Source organism: Natator depressus, chromosome 3, assembly GCF_965152275.1.
Source record: "Natator depressus isolate rNatDep1 chromosome 3, rNatDep2.hap1, whole genome shotgun sequence".
NCBI lineage: Eukaryota > Metazoa > Chordata > Testudines > Cheloniidae > Natator > Natator depressus.
The window spans coordinates 53,365,107-53,387,423 of NC_134236.1; the positions used below are offsets into that span (position 1 = coordinate 53,365,107).

General features: G+C 41.4%; 1 protein-coding gene across 1 annotated transcript in view; it reads right to left on the bottom strand.

Moving 5' to 3' along the window:
- The window catches only part of LOC141984481 (protein eyes shut homolog), a 785,366-nt gene that overhangs the window by 489,986 nt on the left and 273,063 nt on the right, over nucleotides 1-22,317 (bottom strand). Inside the window, exon 4 of the mRNA XM_074947561.1 lies at nucleotides 3,068-3,261. Within this exon, the coding sequence (XP_074803662.1) occupies nucleotides 3,068-3,261 (194 nt within the window). The remainder of the gene's footprint in view (nucleotides 1-3,067; nucleotides 3,262-22,317) is intronic.

Below are 22,317 nucleotides of genomic sequence, written 5' to 3' on the forward strand. Positions count from 1 at the left end.
CTTACGGCTTCTCTCCACGATGATTCACGGCTGCTCGGGCGAGTTCTCCGGCCTCTGGCATCTGTTGCAGCTGTTGGCTCTGTCCCAAGGCTCTCGGCAGCTAGGAATGTTGTAATGATAAGAAAAAAGTCCAGGCAAAAAACAAAACGGCTGGGTCTGGGGGCGTCCACTCCCCTCTCTGGACAGCGGGTCGGCAGTCCTCCCCCCCTCCTCTGGGGGTTTCAATTAAGCAAAGAGCAAAGTCCAAAAGCAGGCGTCTGGGGGGGGGTGCTGGCAACCGGCCAGCACACTAACGCAGCTCAGAAAAGCGGGAGAAAACAAAACCAAAAAAACAAAGCGTCCGGCCCAAACGCGGGGGGGGAAACTAAGCAAAAGGAAAAGTGTGAAAAATCTGGGCCAGGGGGCTTCAGGAAAGAAAGGAAAGCAGATAGCTCAGGAGCGAGCAAAGAAACGATTCCGTCTCCTAACAGGGAAGGTTCCAGAAGAATCAGGACCCTTCTGGAGACAATTAAGACAGACAGGCTGATTAGAACACCTGCAGCCAATCAAGAAGCTGCTAGAATCAATTAAGGTAGGCTAATCAGGGCACCTGGGTTTAAAAAGGAGCTCACTTCAGTTCGTGGTGTGCATGTAAGGAACTGGGAGCAAGAGGTGCTAGGAGCTGAGAGTGAGAACCCATACTGTTGGAGGACTGAGTAGTACAAGCATTATCAGACACCAGGAGGAAGGACCTATGGTGAGGATAAAGAAGGTGCTGGGAGGAGGCCATGGGGAAGTAGCCCAGGGAGTTGTAGCTGTTGCTCAGCTGTTCCAGGGGGCACTCTAGACAGCTGCATTCCACAGGGTCCTGGGCTGGAGCCCGGAGTAGAGGGCCGGCCCAGTTTCCCCCAAAACCTCCCAACTCCTGGTCAGACACAGGAGGAGTTGACCTGGACTGTGGGTTCATGATAACGGCCAAACTGAGGGCTGCCATGAAGCTCCAAGGCGAGCATATCCGCCAATAAGCGCGAGACCCACCAAGGTAGAGGAGGAACTTTGTCACAATATCTAATTCACGAAAGGAAATTGCTTATACCTTTTTTTTCTTAAAGACTAACAGATTTATTTGGGCATAAGCTTTTGTGGGTAAAAACCCCACTTTATTTTACCCACAAAAGCTTATGCCCAAATAAATATGTTAGTCTTTAAGGTGCCACTGGACTCCTCGTTGTTTTTGTGGATACAGACTAACATGGCTGCCCCTCTGATACTTGACATTTTTTTCTCTCTCTCATCATGAACCAAGTACAGTGGGTTTGAAAGACAGCTGTCAATTAATGTAATCTACTATTTACCCAGTAGGGAGAAAAAGACATTTTATAGTAAACTATGTATTGATATTGACATTCTGACCTTTATATTTCTAATAGGGTATTATTTACATTTGTTTTGATTTTGGTTTCTTCCAGGGGAGTAGGCAGTGTTTGCAAAATTGTTTCTTCACAGTCAGTTCTAGGAGCATCAGCACAGAGCTTTATTCTGATCTTAATCTTTTGCGGACGATACCAAGCTGGGACGGATACTTGCAAGTGCTTTGGAGGATAGGATTAAAATTCAAAATGATCTGGACAAACTGGAGAAATGGTCTGAAGTAAATGGGATTAAATTCAAGAGGACAAATGCAATGTACTCCATTTAGGAAGGAACAATCAGTTGCACACATACAACATGGGAAATGACTGCCTAGGAAAGAGTATTGTGGTAAGGGATCAGATTAGGCCTCAACTGGAGTATTGTGTCCAGTTCTGGGCACCACATTTCAGAAAGGATGTGGACAAAATGGAGAGAGTCCAGAGAAGAGTAACAAAAAATGGTTAAAGGTCTAGAAAACATGACCTATGAGGGAAGATTGAAAAAAAAAAGGTTTTGTTTAGTCTGGAAAAGAGAAGACTGGGGCGGGGGGGGGGGGGGATGATAACAGTTTTCAACTACATAAAAGGTTGTTACAAGGAGGTTGGGAAACAAATGTTATTCTTAACCTCTGAGGACAGGACAATACGCAATGGGCTTAAATTTCAGCAAGGGAGGTTTAGGTTGGACATTAGGAAAATATTCCTGTCAGGTTGATTAAGTACTGGAATAAATTGCCTAGGGAGGTTCTGGAATCTCCATCATTGGAGATTTTTAAGAGCAGGTTAGACAAACATCTGTCAGGAGTGTCTAGATAATACTTAGTCCTGCCATGAGTGCAGGGGACTGGACTAGATGATCTCTCGAGGTCCCTTCCAGTCCTATGATTCTATGATTCTGTGCATATGAACATATCATTATATACACATATAAAATAAACTACTGCATTGCACCTCATAAATAATTGATTGTACAGAATACACAAGTATGTGCTTATACATTTCATATAAGACTCAAACCCTAAAAGTACAGGATATTTAGACAAATAGGTATGAGATATTTATTCAGCTACATATGTATATGTGTGTGTGTGTGTGTGTGTACCACAGACATTCAATATACAATTACAGTGATTAACAAACTCTAACACTTTTCTTTGCATATCTTGACTCCTAAATTATTGTTAATCTTCACATGAGTACACTAATGAGAGAACAAGAACATAGAGATTTGAGATAATGCCAATCAAGATATGCTCTTATTATCAAATATTTTCCTGCTCTTCCTAAATTTACACTACAGTTTGAAAGACAGCTTTTAAAAAAGAATTACAAACAAAACCAAAAATCAACAACACCACACTCACAAAGAAAACAATATGAAATGTAGCATGTTTTATATAGACATTTTTTGTTTTTCAGGGATTAAAATGAAATTAAACTATTTTGTTTATTCCTTAACTAAACTCTAAACAAGTGATAGGAAACATAGGAAAAGTACAAGTGATGGGGTTCTTTTTTAACTAGGAATGTTTCTGTTTTATAAGCACCATATACATAGAAAATATTTTATGAATTATTCTTATACAGTATGAAAAATGTATTTAAACAGTCATATTATTAGAGTTTAAATGTTTTGACTTTATGGACTAGTGTATTTGTATGACATTTAGACTTACATTTGGCATATCAACACATGTAGCTCCATTCTGACATGGCCTTGAAGAACATTCATTGACATCTTTTTCACAGTCATGGCCAAGAAATCCAGCCAGACATTCACAGACATATTCATGCTCATTATTCTGGCATATCCCCCCATTCAGGCATGGTTGAGAAGTACAAGGCTCAAGGGGCTCCTCACAAAATGCACCTAAATGAAACAAGAAAAAAGTTAGACAGTGGGTGTACTGAGATCATTGCCCGTCCAAGATTCCAAGGCCAGATCCTTGGATCATTGTAATCATCTAATCTGACTTCCTCTACAATACAGGCCATAAAACTTCCCAAAAATAATTATCAGAGCATATCTTTTGGAAAAACAATTGTCAGTGGTAGAGAAATTGTTCCAATGGTTAATTACTCTCACCGTTCAAAATATACTTCTTATTTCCAGTCTGAATTTGTCTAGCTTCAACTCCCAGCTATTGGATCGTATTATACCTTTCTCTGCTAGATTTAAACCCCTGTTATTAAGTATTTGTTCCCCAAGTAGATACTTACACATTGTAATGAAGTCACCCTTGGCCTTTTCTTTGTTAAATTAAATACATTGAGCTCCCTCAGTCTATTACTATGAGCCATGCATTCTAAAAGTAATCATTCTTCATGGCGGTTCTCTTAACCTTCTCCAATTTATCAATATTCTTCTTGAATTATGGACACCGGAACTGGACAGAGTATTCAAGAAGCAGTTATACCAGTGCCAAATACATGTTAAAATAACCACTCGAACCTTACTCGAGAGTCCCCTGTTTATGCATTTCTCATCGCCTTAGCTCTTTGGGACACAGTTTCACACTGGGAGCTCCCGGTCAGCTGACTCTCCACCACGACTCCCACATCTTTTACAGAGTCGTTCCCTCCCAGGCTAGAGTCTCCCATCCCATAAGTATGGCCTACATTTTTTGTTCCTAGATGTACGCCTACTGTTTGTTCCCAGTCCACCAAGTGATCGAGATTGCTCTGAATCAGCGACCTGACCTCTTCATTATTTATCACTCCCCTGATTTTTCTGTCATCTGCAAACTTTATCAGTGATGATTTTATGTTTTCTTCCAGGTCACTGATAAAATGATAAATAGTGTAGGGCCAAGAACCAATTGCTGATGGACCTCACTGGAAACTCACCTGTTCCATGATGAACCCCCATCATGTGATTCACAACCATCTGCTTGTTATCTTATGCTCCCACTGTCTGTAGCATTCGCTGAAACACTTACTAACATACACATAATAGTCATCAAATGTGTGTATGTGATGCAACGAAACCTACAAGGAGCAACCTAATATCCCACTTGATTTATATTACATAGAAAACAGCTGCCAGAACAAATATTTTGCAGTAAAATTGAGGTTGCAGATATAGGGCTAAACGCTCACCTACGCTCTTTGGCTTCACTGGAACTATTTGTTTCAGTAAGGTGAAAACACTGGGCCATTTGCTTTAGGAAATACTATTTTTTCCCTCTAGCATAAGAGAATGCCCAGTGAAACCCTGGTTGAAAATGTTCTATTCCTCATCACCATAGTAACTGAGCATGTTATACTTTATTATACTGTACCCTAGAAGCACTCAAAGATGACTTACTTTTGGAAACAGATAGAGGCTACATCTCAATGCTTATCATAATGAATTTCCCTTCAGCTTTAGACAGAGCTGACAACAGGGTGCTTTTGATCAACATACATGCCATAACTGAAGTAGGCAGCACAGCACTACCATGTCTTCAATCATTCCTCCCAAAGGGAACCCAAAGAGTAGAGCTCCACTACCCAGAATAACTGAACTCTTGAGCTGCTCCTACTCCTGTCCCAAACCATGCTCCCTCTCTCAGGGGCTGCATGTGGGCCAGTGCATGTTTTTATATGCCGACCCTACTCAGCCACTGTCCCAAGAAAATTCTCCTCTTGGTCATTGCATCCCCTTAACAGATACTATGGCCAATCTCCTCAAATGTATTTAGGCTTGTAACTTCAACTGATATCAGTGATTGTTAGGAGCCCAAATACCTTTGAGCATTTGGGCCTGTATGCCTCCAGAGAGGGGAAGACTGTTTGGTCAATAATTTTTTTTCTTGTCAACAAATTTTTTGTCAGAGTGTGAGCTGGACCTGTAAGAAGGGTTGAGGTGCTAGCTCTCAACTGTAACTGGTTTCATCCCAGATCACACAAAGACTGTAGGCTGGGAGAAAAACCTGCTGAGAAAGGGTATGTAGTATGTGGAAGACAGATACTGTTCTCCAGATTAAGGAGGCACTGGGAGAGAGAAGTTGCTTATTGGGGAGACTCTCTTCTGACAAAGGTCTGTGTAAGGTGGTGCCCTGTTGAAAAGGATCCAGAGAAATGGCTGAGCCTGAGAGTAGCTGAGCTGCAGATTCCTGGGAAAGGACCAAGAAGAAGGTCTAGGAAGAGACAGGTAAATATAGGAAGTTCCCAAGGGAGAAGTAGCATAGGGCAGTTTCCGGTAAACTGGTGCTTCAAGTTTTAGGGTCCCAGGGCTGGTAGAAGAATACAGACACCCCTACTGCATCACCAGTGGTGGCGTGGAAATTCCTGCTACCAGCGGGGATGAATAAGGAAGGAAGATGTGGCCTGGGAATGTCAAAGGACTGGAAGAGTCCCCCTTCACTCCTTTGCGGCAAGCGGAGAAGACCACACATACAATACTTACCCTGGGAAGAGGAGGCAAAGAATGGTGTCTTCTTTTTTGTTACCCTGGAAAGGAAAGTGGTTTTTATTTGGTCAGAGGGTCAGTCATCTAACTGGCTCAAGGGAGACCATCTTAAGTGAGGAAACTGAGACAGCAGCTGCACCCACAGGCTGTGAGGTGAGGCATACTTTCACACCATCATAGCTCTATCCATTCTGCTTGTTGAGTCAAATAAGAGTTGGGGACAAGTACCAGAACCTTACAGGAATAACTCAGTACTGCAGAGCATCAGTCATTTAATGACTGAACTTGTCACTTGGTTCAGTATTCTGCTATGTTACAATTTCCTGTATTCAACATCTTCTGTGAAAAAAGAAGGACTGGTGCTTTTTCACCTGAACACTCATATATGATGGCAAGTTTGAAAAATCAGATCAATAAAGGGGATTTTGGTGAGAGGTCGGAGACAATGCCTTGAGTCCTTTATTCTATCACTTCCAGAACTTGAACTCTGAGCCATCTGTTTTCTAAAGAAGATTGAGAGGTGACTAGCAGGTACTAAATTAACAGGTACTAAAAGGATCTTTAATCTAGTGGAGAAAAGCATAACAAAATCCAGTGACTGAAAGCTGAAGCCAAACTCCAATTCAAATTGGAAATAATGAACAAAATATGTAACAGTGAAGGTGATTAATCCCTGGAACAAACTACCAAGGGAAGTGGGGATTATCCATCTTTTGGGGACTTCAGATCAAGTCTAGATGCCTTTCTGGAAGACATGCTTTAGTCAAACAGAAATTATTGGGTTCAGTACAGGGTGGCTGGGTGAAATGTAATGGTCTAAGACAGAGATCGGCAACCTTTGGCACGCGGCCCATCAGGGAAATCTGCTGGCATGCTGGGACAGTTTGTTTACCTGCAGCATCTGCAGGTTCGGCTGATAGCAGCTCCCACTGGCCGCGGTTCGCTATTCCAGGCCAATGCAGGCTGCGGGAACTGGCGCGGACTGAGGGACTGCTTCCGACAGCCAGTGGGAGCTGCGATTGGTTGAACCTGTGGATGCTGCAGGTAAACAAATTGTCCCGGCCTGCCAGCGGATTTTCCTGATGGGCCGCGTGCCAAAGGTTGCCGGTCCCTGGTCTAAGAGGTCATTGTAGATGATCCAATGATCCCCTGTGACCTTAGACTATATGGATCTATTTTGACATATAGCATGAACCATATCCTTCTACAGGATGTGCACAATATAGGTGTTCTAAAGATAATCATCTTCACAAATATTCATCAAAGGAGATTTATTAGCAACATTTTGGGGTCATTACAATATACCAGGTTGCACCAATTTACACATTAGTAAAAAATAAGAAACCTGGGGGAGGAAGGACATCCTCCTGAACCTCATTCATAAGTATGAACCTTTGACATTCACCATCAAAACCTTCTGGACACCTTCCCAGATGCAAACTAAACTATTGTGCATGGCACTGGTAAAGGGAATAGAAAATGTGGATGCTATTTAACTGTTGAAAGGGGGGAAATGTTGAAGAATAAATAAGCATAAACTCAAGCCAAGAAAGATGAACTGAAGGGAGGAGAATTTTCTTATGCAACATGTAATTTTACTGTGAAATGAAACATTGATACAATCTGCAAGTACAGCAGGAAAATATTTTTAAAAACTCAGACAATCCAAGGCTTAAATAGAAAGGGCAATAGCTAGGTACCAATAGCTGGATAGATTTGCTTCATGATCTTTTTCTATGCATAGATATTAATGGAATGTTAAATGCCCAAACCTCAAAGGTGCTGAGCACAAGCTACTCCCAGTGAATTCAACAGAAAGTGTACGTGGCAGAGGTGAAAGTAAGACGGTAAGCCCTGGTACAGCATACCAGCAAGAGCTGGTGCACCGTAGTGGGGCAGCCCGGCTTCCCCAGGGGGCAATTTAAAGGGCCTGGGGCTCCCAGCAGTAAAGCTGCTGGAGCCCTGGGGTAGCTGCTGCAGGGCTCCGGCTGCTATTTAAAGGGCCTGGGGCTCCCCTGCTTCTACCACCCGGGCCCTTTAAATAGCCACTGGAGCCCCGCTGCCGCTACTCCAGGGCTCGGGCGGCTATTTAAATGACTGGAGCAGTAGAAGCAGGGGAGCCGCGGGCCCTTTAAATAGCCCCCAGAGCCCTGGGGTAGCGGGAGCTCCAGGGGCTATTTAAAGGGCCAGGGCTCCAGCTGCCTCTGCCGCCCTGGTCCTTTAAATAGCCGCTGGAGCCCCGCCGCTTCCCCAGGGCTCCGGCGGCTATTTAAAGGGCCACGGCGGTAGAAGAGTGGAGCCCCGGGCCCTTTAAATTGCCTCAAGAGCCCCGCTGCTGGAGCCTTGGGGTAGCGGCTGCAGGGCTCCAGCAGCTATTTAAAGGGCCAGGGCGGTAGAAGAGGGGAGCCCCAGGCCCTTTAAATAGTCCCCGGAGCCCTGGGCTACTGCTGCTACCCCATGAGGGGGCACTTACCTTACAGGGTGGGCTGTGGCTGACTCTGACCCCCTCAACCCCACCCCTTCTGCCCTAGGCCCCGCCCCTTCCGGGGGCCAGAGCTGGCCCCAGAGTACCGGTAAGTCATTCGACTTACTTTCACCCCTGGTAGGTGGTCTGGGCTTCTCAAGACGGGCCCCACATTTCTATTGAAGGGAGGCATTGATGATTGTAATGAAGTTTCTTTAGTGTTAGATGTTGTGTAATTAGCCACCCAAAGCAATGATCGGTCTTTCAAAAATTCTTTGGGCAGCCAGTGTAACAACAAAAACCATAGTCCACTGGTAGATGATTTGAGTTAATAAACTCTAATGTGTACACAGAATACTAAGTGACTTTAGTGTATAGAGAGGATAATAAAAGTAATTACAGAGAATACCAATGGCTGGGTTCAGTTAAATCTTGTTTAAATTATTTCAATCAACTAAAATCACAGTGTCTTAAAAAGAAAACATCAGTGGGGGAAAAAAGAAAAAAAGATCTTCCTGCAGAGCAAAGAGAAACTTCACAAACATTACTTTGAGTAACTGAAACTTATTTCCCAGCATCTTCTGGTTGTATACATGTTTGTGGAGGAAAAAATAAAAATGAACACAGTTGTTTGTGTTTAACTGACTCCCTGCTAGTCTCCATCAGTTTTACTACCAAACTCTAATGATATTCCACTGTCAATGGACATACCTGATACATCCAGAAGCACATTGGGCAGCACACAGTAGGTTACGATCACACCATATAGTGTCCTATATAAATACAGTTACTAAACAAAACAAAGCCATTTTTATTTTTAATAGAAATCACAGCAGGGATTCTATTTATACAACCAATTCTGCTCTCCAATTGAGATGCATATTCCTCAAAAAAAAAAAAAGAAAAAAAGAAAAGTGAAAGCTCATTCTAACCTTCTATGCTTTAATATGATTTCAGTCCATTTATTTTGTCTATCCTCAAATAAAATGTTAAGATTTCTGAAGCATTTATGGATAAAATAATGTACTTTAGGAAACTGCATATGTTACATCTCATATGAATTTACTTAATCTATATTTTTTTAAGAAAGAAGCAAATGTATTGCAGCATAAGCGTCCCAAAGGCACTACCAAGGAAGAGCTTGCTTTTAATTTAAATGAAATAACTGGTAGCTAGGAGCTGTGCTCAAGGACCAAAAATATACAATAGGCAGTAAACAGGATGAAGTCTCGAAATGAAGGACAGTATGTGAATTAACTGTTCAGATACTTTTAATACTTTCATAATTTCAGTTTCACTAGTCTCTCAAACTACAAAAACATATATCACGTCATCACTAATTTTCAGCAGTTCCTCTAATAATTTTACATTCATAGCTGTTTTAAAACTAATTCCAAAATGTGGTTTCTTTACTCTGAGAAAGATCAAGTTTCAGTTAATTAAGTAAAAATATTTTTGTAATTAAACTAATCCCTAATTGCATAGCTCAATTAACAATTCAGTGCTGATAGCCTAATCCAGTTCACTCCTATCTGTTTTTGTTTTCATGAGTTTAATTTGATGCTCTCCTAATTACCCAGGATAAATATTTGTTTCTGAATTAAATGAGTTAAGCCATGTTCTAGCGTCTCCAAAAAATAAACAAAAACCATCACAAATCCACTGTTGTCTGAATCCATTTTTGAACATAAATGGTTATTGGATGATCAAAACCATATATGAGTTCCATATATAAAGACTGAAAATCAGTCATACTGGCATAATTCCAGTGTAGTTATCAATGGATAAAATTTGGTCCTATGGAAATATAACACTTAATATAACATTGAATGCATGGAAAAATCTTTGCAGTCATGATTTTGTGCTACACACATTTGAAGAAAGTACCATTTGTATTATTAAATGCTTAATTTAGAGATGGATAAACTTTTTGGCATTTTAAAAAAAGACTGAAAAATTGTCAGCAGTCAAAATTGTTCATATTTTGTGCAAATTTCCATATCATTATTAATATTTTTATTGAAATTTTTATTTGGATTTTTCATTTACTAAAAAGCATTTCATTTACTAAAAACCAATACTCTCATAAAATTACATTAATCATAACCAGCTCCTATTTCTCTATTTAGATATTGAAACATAAAAATCCCCCCACTGTTTCACTAAAAGCCTCACCTTCGGGGAATATGAATACATTATTAACAACTTTAAAATTTTCTACTCTGAGACTGTGAAGTATCACTTTTTTCTGATTTGGTATTTCCACAAAGTTTGAATCAAAATGAAATCTCTCTATGATGATGTGAGCCTGAGCCTTAAAAGAGAGGGAATTCAAATCTAGACTATGACACAAAAGATTACAATGTTTTGCAGTATTAGACTAAACAGGCAGTGCCAGAGCTCGGTATGATTTATACAAAGCTCCAATCAGCAGACTTGAACCTAAAATCTCCAGAACCAAATGAATGAAGAAAAAGTTACCTATTAATCAAAAGGAAGTCTCTTGATAAAAGTATAGTTATACTGGAAATACTTGAGAATACTAGAAAACTTTTTTGTATTATTCTAATCCAGAGGTGGGCAAACTATGGCCCGCGGGACCCTTCTACCCGGTCCCTGAGCTCCTGGCCTGGGAGGCTCATCCCCAGCACTTCCCCCGCTGTCCCCCCTCTCCCGCAGCCTCAGCGTGCCGCACCACTGGCACAATCCTCTGGGTGGCTGGGCAGCGCAGTTGCAGAGCCCCGGTCTGGCCAGCGCGGTTGTAGCACCTCCAGACACTGGTGCTCCAGGTAGCGTGGTAAGGGGGCAGAGGGGGGGTTGTATAGAGGGCAGGGGAGTTGGGGGTGATGGTCGGGGGAGGGGGCGTGATAGGGGTCGGGGCGGTCAGAGGGCAGGGAACAGGGGGGTTGGATAGTGCAGGGGTCCCGGGGGGGGGGCAGTCAGGAAGGAGAGGTGGGGTTGGATGGGGCAGCAGGGGGCAGTCAGGGGCAGGGGTTCCAGGGGCGGTCAGGGGACAGGGAGCAGGGGGTGGTAGATGTGGTAGGAGTCCAGGGGGGTCATCGGGGGATGGGGGGGTTGGATGGGGCAGGAGTCCCGGGGGATCTGTCAGGGGGTGAGAAGCCGGGGGGTCGGCTAGGAGATGGGGGCCGGGCCACACCTGACTGTTTGGGGAGACACAGCCTCCCCTAACTGGCCCTCCATACAATTTTGGAAACCCAATGTGGCCCTCAGGCCAAAAAGTTTGCCGCCCGTGTTCTAATCCTTCCTAAACTCTCAGAGCTCTCATAAAGACTAGAATAACCAAAGTAAATAGAGTGGATCAGATGCTGACCCTGCCTTTGCCCCAGCATGTCACTATGAGAGCCTTTGTGCACAGTAAGGATTTCAAAAACCCAGGCTAGCATTTAGTTGGTGCAGCAGCAGTGCCAGGCTGGTAAAAGCTACCCAGTGCTAACTCTTCCCACTGCCCTCTGCAGAGAGGTATGTGGATGGTGGGTCTGGTGGCAGGAGAGAGCATGGCCATAATGCTCCATCCAGCAATTACTGTGGACTGCGGAACTGCCTATAGGGATACTGGCATAAGATGGAGCTGCCCCAGGAGTAGCTGTAACATATTGGGGCTGTTCTAGCCACGAGTTCAGGCAAAATGTGGGTTTAAAGCAATCTTTGTCTCTCTTCTTCCTGGGCTGGACCTTTTAGACATGGACTTCATCCCTCAGGAGGCTCAGCACAGAATCTACTAATTTTTACTTATTAATATGGAATATTACGAGCAACATCCACAATTAATACTACACTGAAATTATATAATTCCACTTCTAGACATCTAGTCAATTGGGAATTTTGTTACAACAGACTGTAATTAACCTTGTTGACTTTTCAATCAAGATGTCTTTTGTACCGCTATTCCTTTCTTCTAAAGGAACAACTTCTCTAGATGGTACTAGTATTGCTTCCAACTATTTATCAAATGTCATCAGCTTCCCTCTCCTCAAATAATATGTGTATATCAAATGGTCCAAATATAATTCTTGCTAGTCTTCTGAAGGATACATCTCACCACTTTTGGATGTACTATCTCTGGAGTTCAAGGATTAGCAATGTGCCTGCTTCATTTAATGTCTTTACAATGATATAGCTGGAATAGTAAACCTCATATTAAATTCTTACATCATATTAAATTGGAGGGAATTGCAAACACTAGTACGGACAAAGCTCATTGGAACCAAGACAGGTTGGAAAGATGATCAAGAAACATCAAAATGAGATTCTTAGTGGAAAAAAATGCAAGTTATTGAATTATGTCTGGGGAAAATAATCAAATCCATGTATTCAATAGATGGGAGATACTTGGAAAGCTGAATTAAAAAACAAAACCAACCAACAAACAACAACAAAAAAGAAATTCTCAAAACACCTAGGAATGAGAAGCAGCAAGATAGACAGTTTTTCATACATTCCCAAACATCATGAGCTTGAATCAGAGAGGAGACAGTCCATCTCTTTAGGACCAGTACTAGACCAAACGGTGCCCCAGTTGAAGAGAATCTTCGGCAACCCCACCACATTTGTTGAATTTTGGAATACCTTATTTTTATTGCATTTGTAGCCCATTTCACGACTTTGATGCATGATTTGCATGCATGAATTATCCCTGTCATATATGATGATAAATGTGCATGCTTGAATCTGTAAAACTGAATTTATTAATGCCATATATAAGCAAATGAAAAAATTCATTTCCTCTAAGCTTATAGAAACTTTTTAATGTCAAGAATAACTGAAATGTATTAACCTCATTCTATTTTCCCTTTTGTCACTAACAACAAAAACAGCAGCCCAAGCCTAGCTCCTGGCTTCCCTGCTCCTAAATCTGACCATGCATCCCTATGCAGCACTTCTGAGATCACAGCACGAATTCTTCACACAATTACTGGCACCTCTTATTGAATATTAGGGAAGATTAAAGAAAGTGAAGTACCAGAATATGATAGCCCTTCTCTGTGCAGAGCCATCCCATCCCAGGATGAGGATGGGGAGGGACTGAGCCTCAAGGAACCACAATGCTTCCCAGAGCTTCTCAGTGCATAGGAAGGAGGTGTTCATACAGTGCAAAAAGGGAAACTGGGAAGTGAATATCAGGGGGCACTAAAAACAAGGGCTATTATAGTCATTCAAGAAAAAAAGTTTCCTGGGAGAAGCGATAGAAACTTTCTTTTGATGTATTCAAAACTCTCTTGAACAAAGCATTCAAGAATAAACCATGTTGGGGGGGGGGGGTGGGGGCGGCAATTTGCACTGGCAGAGAGACAGACAAGATGACCTAATAGATCTTTTACACTCTCATTTTTATGATTGCTGACACAGAGATACTGAGGCATCATGGGAATTAACAGTATAATTAATTTGTTAATAAATAACATCTTCAGAATCACTTAAGGAGAGTAGAAATAAAGGAAGAAAAAGAGTTGGGTTTAGACTCAATCTTTTCTGCCCTATTGTCCAAAGGGTTAGGGCCAGCTAGAAGGGGAAAAATAACTAGACATAGGGTCAGATTCTGCCCTGTTAACACCCAGGGAAACTCAATATTAGAACTGAGTGAATGACTGAGATTTTGGTTCACTGGGAGTTCAAAAAAGATTAATTAAATTAAAAAAATGGTTTGGATTAAAGAAAAAAAAAACGTTTCATTCCACCCAAAATGGATTTTTAAGGGCTAGATTTATAAAAGAGCCAGAGGATTAGAAGGAGAAAGAGAAGGTAGCAGGACCACTCTCCTGAACTGTGGAAGACCCAAATTCAAATCCCTTCTTATCAGGCAAAGGGGGAAATTGAAGCTGGGTCTCCCTCATCCCTGCGGAGTATCTGAATCAATAGGATAAAAATCATCCAGAGAGCACCACCATGTCACCCTCCTCCTCTTTTGAGAATGACATCTAAATCTCAATAAATAAAATAATAATAACAACATTAGTAATGGCCTGAAACAATTCAGTAAATCTGACACAAATTCACAAATAGTTTTGGGTCACTGGAAACTGAAGTTTTCAAGTAGTCACTTGAATAATTTCATCCTGCTTTTCTCAATATACCCAAAGACTAGAATGTGCATGAGGACAGAGCAAGTCCCATAATGTCTAGGATTCTAACAGGCAAGAATGTACATAAGACCTCTGTGGATACTCAAAAATCCACAAAAATCTCAGAGTAATCTGCTCACTTAACGTGCTGAACCCTCCTACTATTTCTCTGTGAGCTAGGCAAGCACACTTCCCCAGGAGAATGAGGTGGAGATGCCGCTGGAGCTTAGTAGCTAAGATCACCTCCTTGTTGAGGTAGCAGTAGCTCTTTTTTTGGATGGGGACTTTTCTGTGGCTTCTACTTCTTTTTATGGACTCACTTATTCATGTGGTTTCTTGATCTGCTGCCTTTTTACTAAAGAACAGGAAAGGTTTAGAAATTTCTTCCATATGAAAGGAAAAATTGAAAACAAGGGTAGGTTAATTGCCAGTAGGTATGTCTGGGAATAAACCATCCCTACTCTTGCTTTTTAACAACCATTTTTAGTAGAAACTGAGGCAGCATTTATTCTCTCAGAAATAGGGATACTTTGAACCTTATGACAGGTTTCAGAGTAGCAGCCGTGTTAGTCGGTATTCGCAAAAAAAAAAAGGAGTACTTGTGGCACCTTAGAGACTAACCAATTTAGTTAGTCTCTAAGGTGCCACAAGTACTCCTTTTCTTTTTGAACCTTATGTAGAGCACGGACCAAATACTTTTTAACCTTTTCCTGTAATGAGAAGTTAAACCTTGTAATATGATACTTGTAATTATTCATTTAGACTGACACATAAAAGGTAGACTGGATTTTCTTTATTAGGGCACCAATACCCTTCATTGATCTCCCAGGGGGAGCATAGTAGGCAGCTGCATGGTCTGAAGAAAATCCTACATATTTAAATAATATTACTGAAACAGCCAAATGGACAGTGGGGAATTGTTTTTAAACTTGTTTTTAAATTACTTAAAAGCTGTAACTGACATAGGTATCAGATTTGGTGTTGATTCTAGAGCTGAGAATCTAAAACACAGTGATAAAAAGTTACAGGGTAAAATTAGTTTATGAATAGGACATAAGGTCAAAAATAATTTGTATTTCTGTTAAATCAAATAGTTAAAAATTAACTATTTAATTACCTCTCTCTGTATGTGTAGATTATATACACACAGATTTATATTTTGTCAGACAGGTCAATGGTATAACACTCAGTTTCATTATTCACCACATATGCCAACTACATGAGGGTCAAAAAGTAAATCTATCAGGCTCTCGGTTCTAGGTTGTCAGGCCTGGTGATTGGAGCAATAGTTGAAGGCAGATGTAGGGTCAGGGGCTGATCGAGGGCAGCACTGAAACTGGGGTTTGGGGATAAACTGTGGGTTAGATCTGGAGTCAGAATCCGTAGACAAGCCAAATTGGGATCATAGTCAGGAAGCAGGCCGAAGGTTGAAGATGGGTTGGAGTCAATCCAAAGGTTTGGGTGTCAAGAGGCTGGAACAGGTCAGGAACAGGGCCAGGAACAGGGCTGGAGCAGGGTCAGAATAGAACATGGACAAAGCTGAGGCAGGCTGGAACAAGGCTTGGGCAAGGCTGGGCAGGAACAGGACAGGATCTGTCTAGGGGGTCTGCAACACCGTGAGGTAGCAGGTGAATTCCTAGCCAAGTGGTGCTGTTTCATAGACTAACTTACAGCTCTGGTGGTGAGGGGGAAATACGTGTGCCTTGGGATCATGTGACTTGGGCCCTGCACAATGATAGGCTGCTACAGCATCCATGGGAGATGGATCACTGCAGGCTCTACTGGAAGGGTGACTCATTGTAGTTGAGTGGTTTTGCTTCACAACTTGATGCATTACTAGAAGGTGCTGAGACATTACAGTGATGAAGGTGGAATAAGATATATGGAATAGAATATAACTGAACACAATAAACTTTCAAAAACCCATTACGTTTGTACAAAGTGTGATACTAATGTAATGACAACGTAAGTTCAGAGTTTCATTTCTATTCAAAGCTTCCTTATGAGAAACATTTCATCAGCATTTTAGGTACCAGTTTAAATAATAGTTCCCAATACTGCAGCGATAAGTTGGGGACCCTCTAGTTAAGAATTATACAAATATTTGGCAGATAAAGAAAGGAGCAGAACTCCCATCCAAAATGTGTGTTAACAAAGAAAGTAATTGTGTCTCTTCTTTACCATTTCTCTTCTAGAAATATTATTATTCACTACAGAGATCTCATATCCTCAAATAGAACATGGACAAAGAGAAACAATAAAAATAAAACCTTCTGATAGAGTGAATTGCAAACCTTCATCCTAAAATTAACAATTAATGGAGATGACCTAGAACAAGGAGAAAATCAAGCCCCCTAAGTCTCCTACTGATACAATAAGCATCTCCAAAAATATAAACAGAGCATGATTCAAAATTGTATAAAAACTTCACACAAACACCTCTAAAAAGGAAGAATTGGAATAAACAAACTGATTCCTCTCACTGCCAGAGAATGATATTTTAAAATCAGTTTACTTGTAAACAAGCCAAAAAAGAAATAACAAAAACAAAACTATATTTAGTTACTAACTGCTTAGATTCTGGATGGTACATTATAAGGGGGGAAATATAAATCTGTAGGCCTCAGCTACTTGGAGAAGTTACGTAAGTGTTCCCCCTTCCTGAGATTGAAAAGCAGCTTGTGTCTACACATAATTGATTGTAGGGGAGGCAGCAATCAGTATAGCTTTCCTCAAATTTCTGTCAGGCTAAAGTAATGAGGGAGGATGAAGCTGTGCAGATTCAGTCAATGATGTGCCAATGTGGATGAATGTACTGGCCCAATCACATCAATTCAGTTCACAGAGCTGACTGCTCCCTCAGTGGTTGAAATTCTCTAATTTGCCAGCTGACAGTATCTGCTTTGTCCCTCATCTATGTGCCCCACTCAAAAAAGCCCTCTTACACCCCACCCAGCTCTGCAGCTACTTGGGTGGTGATCTATCTGAGGGTATGATTACACAGCGAAGAAAAACCTGTGTCTGGCCCATGACAGCTGAATCCAGCTCATGGGGCTCAGACTGCGGGGCTCTTTCATTGCTATGCAGACTTCCGGACTTGGGATGGAGCCCAGGATCTAGGATCCTGTAGGGTGGGAGGGTCCCAGAGCTTGTGGTCCAGCCTAAGGCTGGAAGTCTACACAGCAATTAAAGAGCCCCACTGCCTGAACCCCACAAGCCTGAATCAGCTGGCATGGGCCAGACATAGGCTTTTCTTTGTTGTGTCGAAATACCCTGAGACTGCAGTGTGTGTCCCTCAGTAGTACTCTCACTCTCCCCTGTCATGCATCCTCCTATATGCTGCTCCCTTGCCTCTCCAGGAATGCCCCCACTCTTCTCCACCCATGCAGCAGGAAATGCATGCCTACACAGGTGTGCAGGAACTGATGATCTGTCAGAACCAGTGTAAGGCAGCCCGAATGTAGACACAAAGCCACCAATAGAATGAGTCAAATGAGTGCTCTAATGTACATTAAGTCTTAGAATCTTAAAATTTCTTTGACAGGGTAACAAGCCTTGTGGATAGAGGGCAAGCAGTAGTTGTGGTATATCTTGACTTTAGTAAGGCATGTGATACTATATCATAAAGACACTACGGAAATATAGCCTAGATCAGTGCTGGGCAACCTGTGGCCCATGAGGGTAATCCACTGGTGGGCTGCCAGACAGTTTGTTTACATTTTCACGGCCGCCCGCAGCTCTCAGTGGCCATGGATTGCCGTTCCTGGCCAAAGGGAGTTGCGGGAAGTGGCAGCCAGCACATCCACGCTGCTTCCCGCAGCTCCCATTGTCTGAGAACGGCGAACTGAAGCCACTGGGAGCTGCAGGCAGCCGTGAAAATGTAAACAAACTGTCTGGCGGCCTGCCAGCAGATTACCCTGATGGGCTGCAGTTTGTCCACCACTGGCCTAGATGGTGCTACTATAAAGTGGATGCATAATTGGTTGGAAAACCATTCCCAGAGAGTAGTTATCAGTGGTTCACAGTCAAGCTGGAAGGGTATATCGAATGGGGTCCCACAGGGACTGCTTCTGGGTCAGGTTCTGTTCAATACCCTCATCAATGATTTAGATAATGGCATAGAGAGTACACTGATAAAGTTTGTGGATGAGAACAAGCTGGGAGGGATTACAAGTGCTGTGGAGAATATGATTCAAATTCAAAATGATCTGGACATACTGGAGAAATGATCTGAAGTAAAAAGGATGAGATTCAATAAGGATAAATGCAAAGTACTCTACTTAAGAAGGAACAATCAGCTGCACACATACAAAATGGGAAATGGCTGCCTAGGAAAGTGTACTGCAGAAAGGTATCTGGGGGTCATAGTGGTCAGAGGCTAAATATGAGTGAACAGTGTAACACCACTGCAAAAAAAGTGAACATCATTCTGGGATATATTAGCAAGAATGATGTAAGCAAGATATGATAAGTAATTCTTCCATTCTGCTGTGTGCTGATAACGCCTCAGCTGGAGTACTGTGCCCAGTTCTGTGCACCGTATTTCAGGAAAGATGTGGACAAACTGGAGAAAGTCTGGAGGAGAGCAACAAAAATGATTAAAGGTCTAGAAAACAAGACCTATGAAGGAAGATAGAAAAAATTGGGTTTGTTTAGCCTGGAGAAGAGAAGACTGAAGGGGGACACAATAACAGTTTTCAAGTACATAATAGGTTATTACAAGGAGGAAAGTGGAAAATTGCTTTCCTTAGCCTCTGAGGATAGGACAAGAAGCAATGAACTTAAATTGCAGCAAGGGAGGTTTAGGTTAGACATTAGGAAACACTTCCTAACTGTCAGAGTGGTTAAGCACTGGAACAAATTACCTAGGGAACCTCCATTATTGGACGTTTTATTTAATGAACAGGTTAGACAAACACCTGTCAGGAATGGTCTAGTTATTATATAGTCCTGCCTTGAGTGCAGGGGACTAGACTAGATGACCTATTGAGGTCCCTTCCAGTACTACACTTCTATAAAAATGGAAAATCTACACTAAAAAGACCTGTGAGAAACTCAGGAGTATATTGGGGAGTATATATGTCTTTAGAAACAAAGGGGGCAAACCATGTGTTCCATTCTAAGTCCATAACAATGGGGCAGACAAAAAAAGGTGGGATTTACAATAATGATGGGGATGTCTGCTAAGAACAGAGTAAAAAGTGTAAATGAAACCTTGCTCCAAATAAATACAACTACCTACTCAGATCAAACAGCCAGTTAGTTCCACACCTAAAATGCCCTGCTGGATTATAAACATGGAAACAGACCTCTCCAAATTTCATAGGAGATGTTAACCTTTCCAACGTAATTTGCAGTCTATTATCAGCCCAGATAAACTTTGTAAAATCTTTGACATCTTTAACAAACAAATTTAGCAGCAATGTTTTACATTTGTACAAAAGATAGGGAAAGAGTGCCATTTTAACAGGATGCAGATCATACTGGGTAAAATTTTCAGCACCTAAGTGACTTAGGAGCCTACATTTCATTTTTGAAAGTGACTTAGGCTCTTTAAGAGCTTAAGTTCAATTCACTTCCAATGACACTCCAACTCCTATGTGCCAAATCATTTTTGAAAATGGGACTTAGACCAAGTCACTTATGTGCTTTTGAAAATTTTACCCAAGGCTTTTGTGCCAAAGGGCTTACAATCTATTAGACAATAATTCATTCTGAGCGTGTTCTCGCCCCTAAAATATTCTCTATATCTCAAGTGTTTTAGGGCTTGTCTACATTTGAAATACTACAGCAGTGCAGCTGTGCCGCTGCAGCTGTGCTGCTATAGCACTTCAATGAAGACACTACCTGTGCCGATGGGAGGTGTTCTCTCATCGGCCTAAGTAATCCTTGTCCTCAAGAGGTGGTAGGTAGGTCGATGGAAGAATTCTTCCATTGACCTAGCACTGTATCCCTCTAATTTAGGTCTATTTAACTACACCTCTCAGGAATGTGGACTTTTCATACCCCTGAGCGACGCAGTTAAACTGACTTAATTTTCTAGTTTAGAACAGGTCTTAATCAAGTGATTTCAAATCTAAGTTTAATTTAGTCTGCTCTCTGGTCCCATGTAGTATACAATTAAGTATGCATGAACATATTACAATATCTCTCTCCAAAACAGATCAACTCTGAAACATGTTCAGAGTTAATAATGAAGAATAACTCCCATATCTACTCTATTCATCCTGGGTGTGCCAAAGTCAGACAATTATTAAACACAGACACACACATAGAGAGCAAGAAAGAATAGGCACAAGACAAAAGAAATTCCCCCTTCTCCCAGATGAAGAAGCCACCAAATATTAGCTAATAGAAAGTCATTACAAATATAATCAATAAACTTGCTATCCTTAGTTTTTTCCACTAGCTCAAGATTTATGGGCTATAAAGCCTCACATTAAATTAAACTCCCCATTTACCAGAAAAGTACGTATTAGAAATGGAAGCAATAACAATGAAAACCTGATTAAGACTTTGAGGTCCAAGAGTAGTTACTGTATTAGTAAGACAAGTTGAGTGAGTTAATATCTTTTATTGGACCAGCTTCTGTTGGTGAGGGACATATTAATGGCAGATATATCTTAAAAATATTAAATAGTAGAAATTTAGGGTAGAAAAGTGCAACCGTGGAAAGGACACAGGGAGAGAAAGGACAATGAGAAGAGGGAGAGTGGGAAGATGAAAAGGAGAAGGAAAAAAGTGGCGAAGAGGGTAGGGAAATATTGAAAATGGACAGAGGAACAGGATGATGAGAGAGAGAGAGAGAGAGAGAGAGAGAGGAGGAGGAAGCAAATGAAAATGGAAAGGAGAGAAAGGAATTTCCCATATTTAAATTATTCCAATTTAGTTTGTTTGTTTATACACACATGCACATTCCATCTTCTCCTCACGATAGGTGTATTTTGTTTTGTTAATGTAACACACTGCATAAGTCCACTCACACTAGTATAAATCAGAAGTGGCTCCCTAAAAAACAATGGAATTACACTGGTGAAAGTGAGAAGAAAATCAGGTCCAAGAAATTCAGCAGCTATCTTCCCCTGAAAGGAACCAAGCAAAGACCTAAGGTCCAGATACTGAAAATCCCATAAAGTGCCTATTAGCATCTTTAGGCACCTAAGTAACTCTAAAAATATGGCCCTAACTGAAATGTACCCCGTTCCAGTAATATACACCTCAAGTGTTCAAAAATCATGAGCCAGGCCCCCAAAATGAAGAGATTGGCTTAAAAATCAAGATTTTTTTGGAGGGATTTGAGGGTTCTTTTTATTTTACTTTTTTTTTGGTCAGCTTTTTAGGAGTTGCATTCTCAAGCTCTTTCTGCAACCAGGAGGGCTAGACATTTATTATTTTTATCATGACAGCTGAGATTCTCTAGGAAACCACATGACTCCATGAGTTTAGGCTTTAAATAAAACAACACAAGAGTCATGACAAAAATCAGGAGAGTTGGCAAATATTACTTGCTTTCTGAGAAATACAATCCTCTAGTCACACCTGCCTTTGTATAAGCTCAAGACAAGTGATTAACCTTGCAACCTGCCATGGAGAACATCAAACTGAGACTATATCGGAGCAAAGGTGGGAGTGAATTCAAAGGTCAAAGGGGCTTCAGGAGCATGCTTTGCTGGTAGCTCTCTCTCTGTTAAATTAAACCAAGAGAGCTCAGCTTGAGCTTCTGTTCTGTCTGCAATTGCAACAGTATTGTGTGAGAAGAGAGACTGCCTCTAAGTTAGGGAGGTTCCAAGCCATTTACCACTTTAAGTCAAAACTAATATAATAAACTGCACCTGCAACCAAATATAGATCATGGACCACCTAGTATAATGTACTAGTGTATTAGTGTACACACACTAATGTACACACTTGACAAGCAGGTTGCCACATTCTTCATCAGCTTCAATTTTTGAGTGAATTTAATGTGTAACCCCAAAGGAAGCACTATGC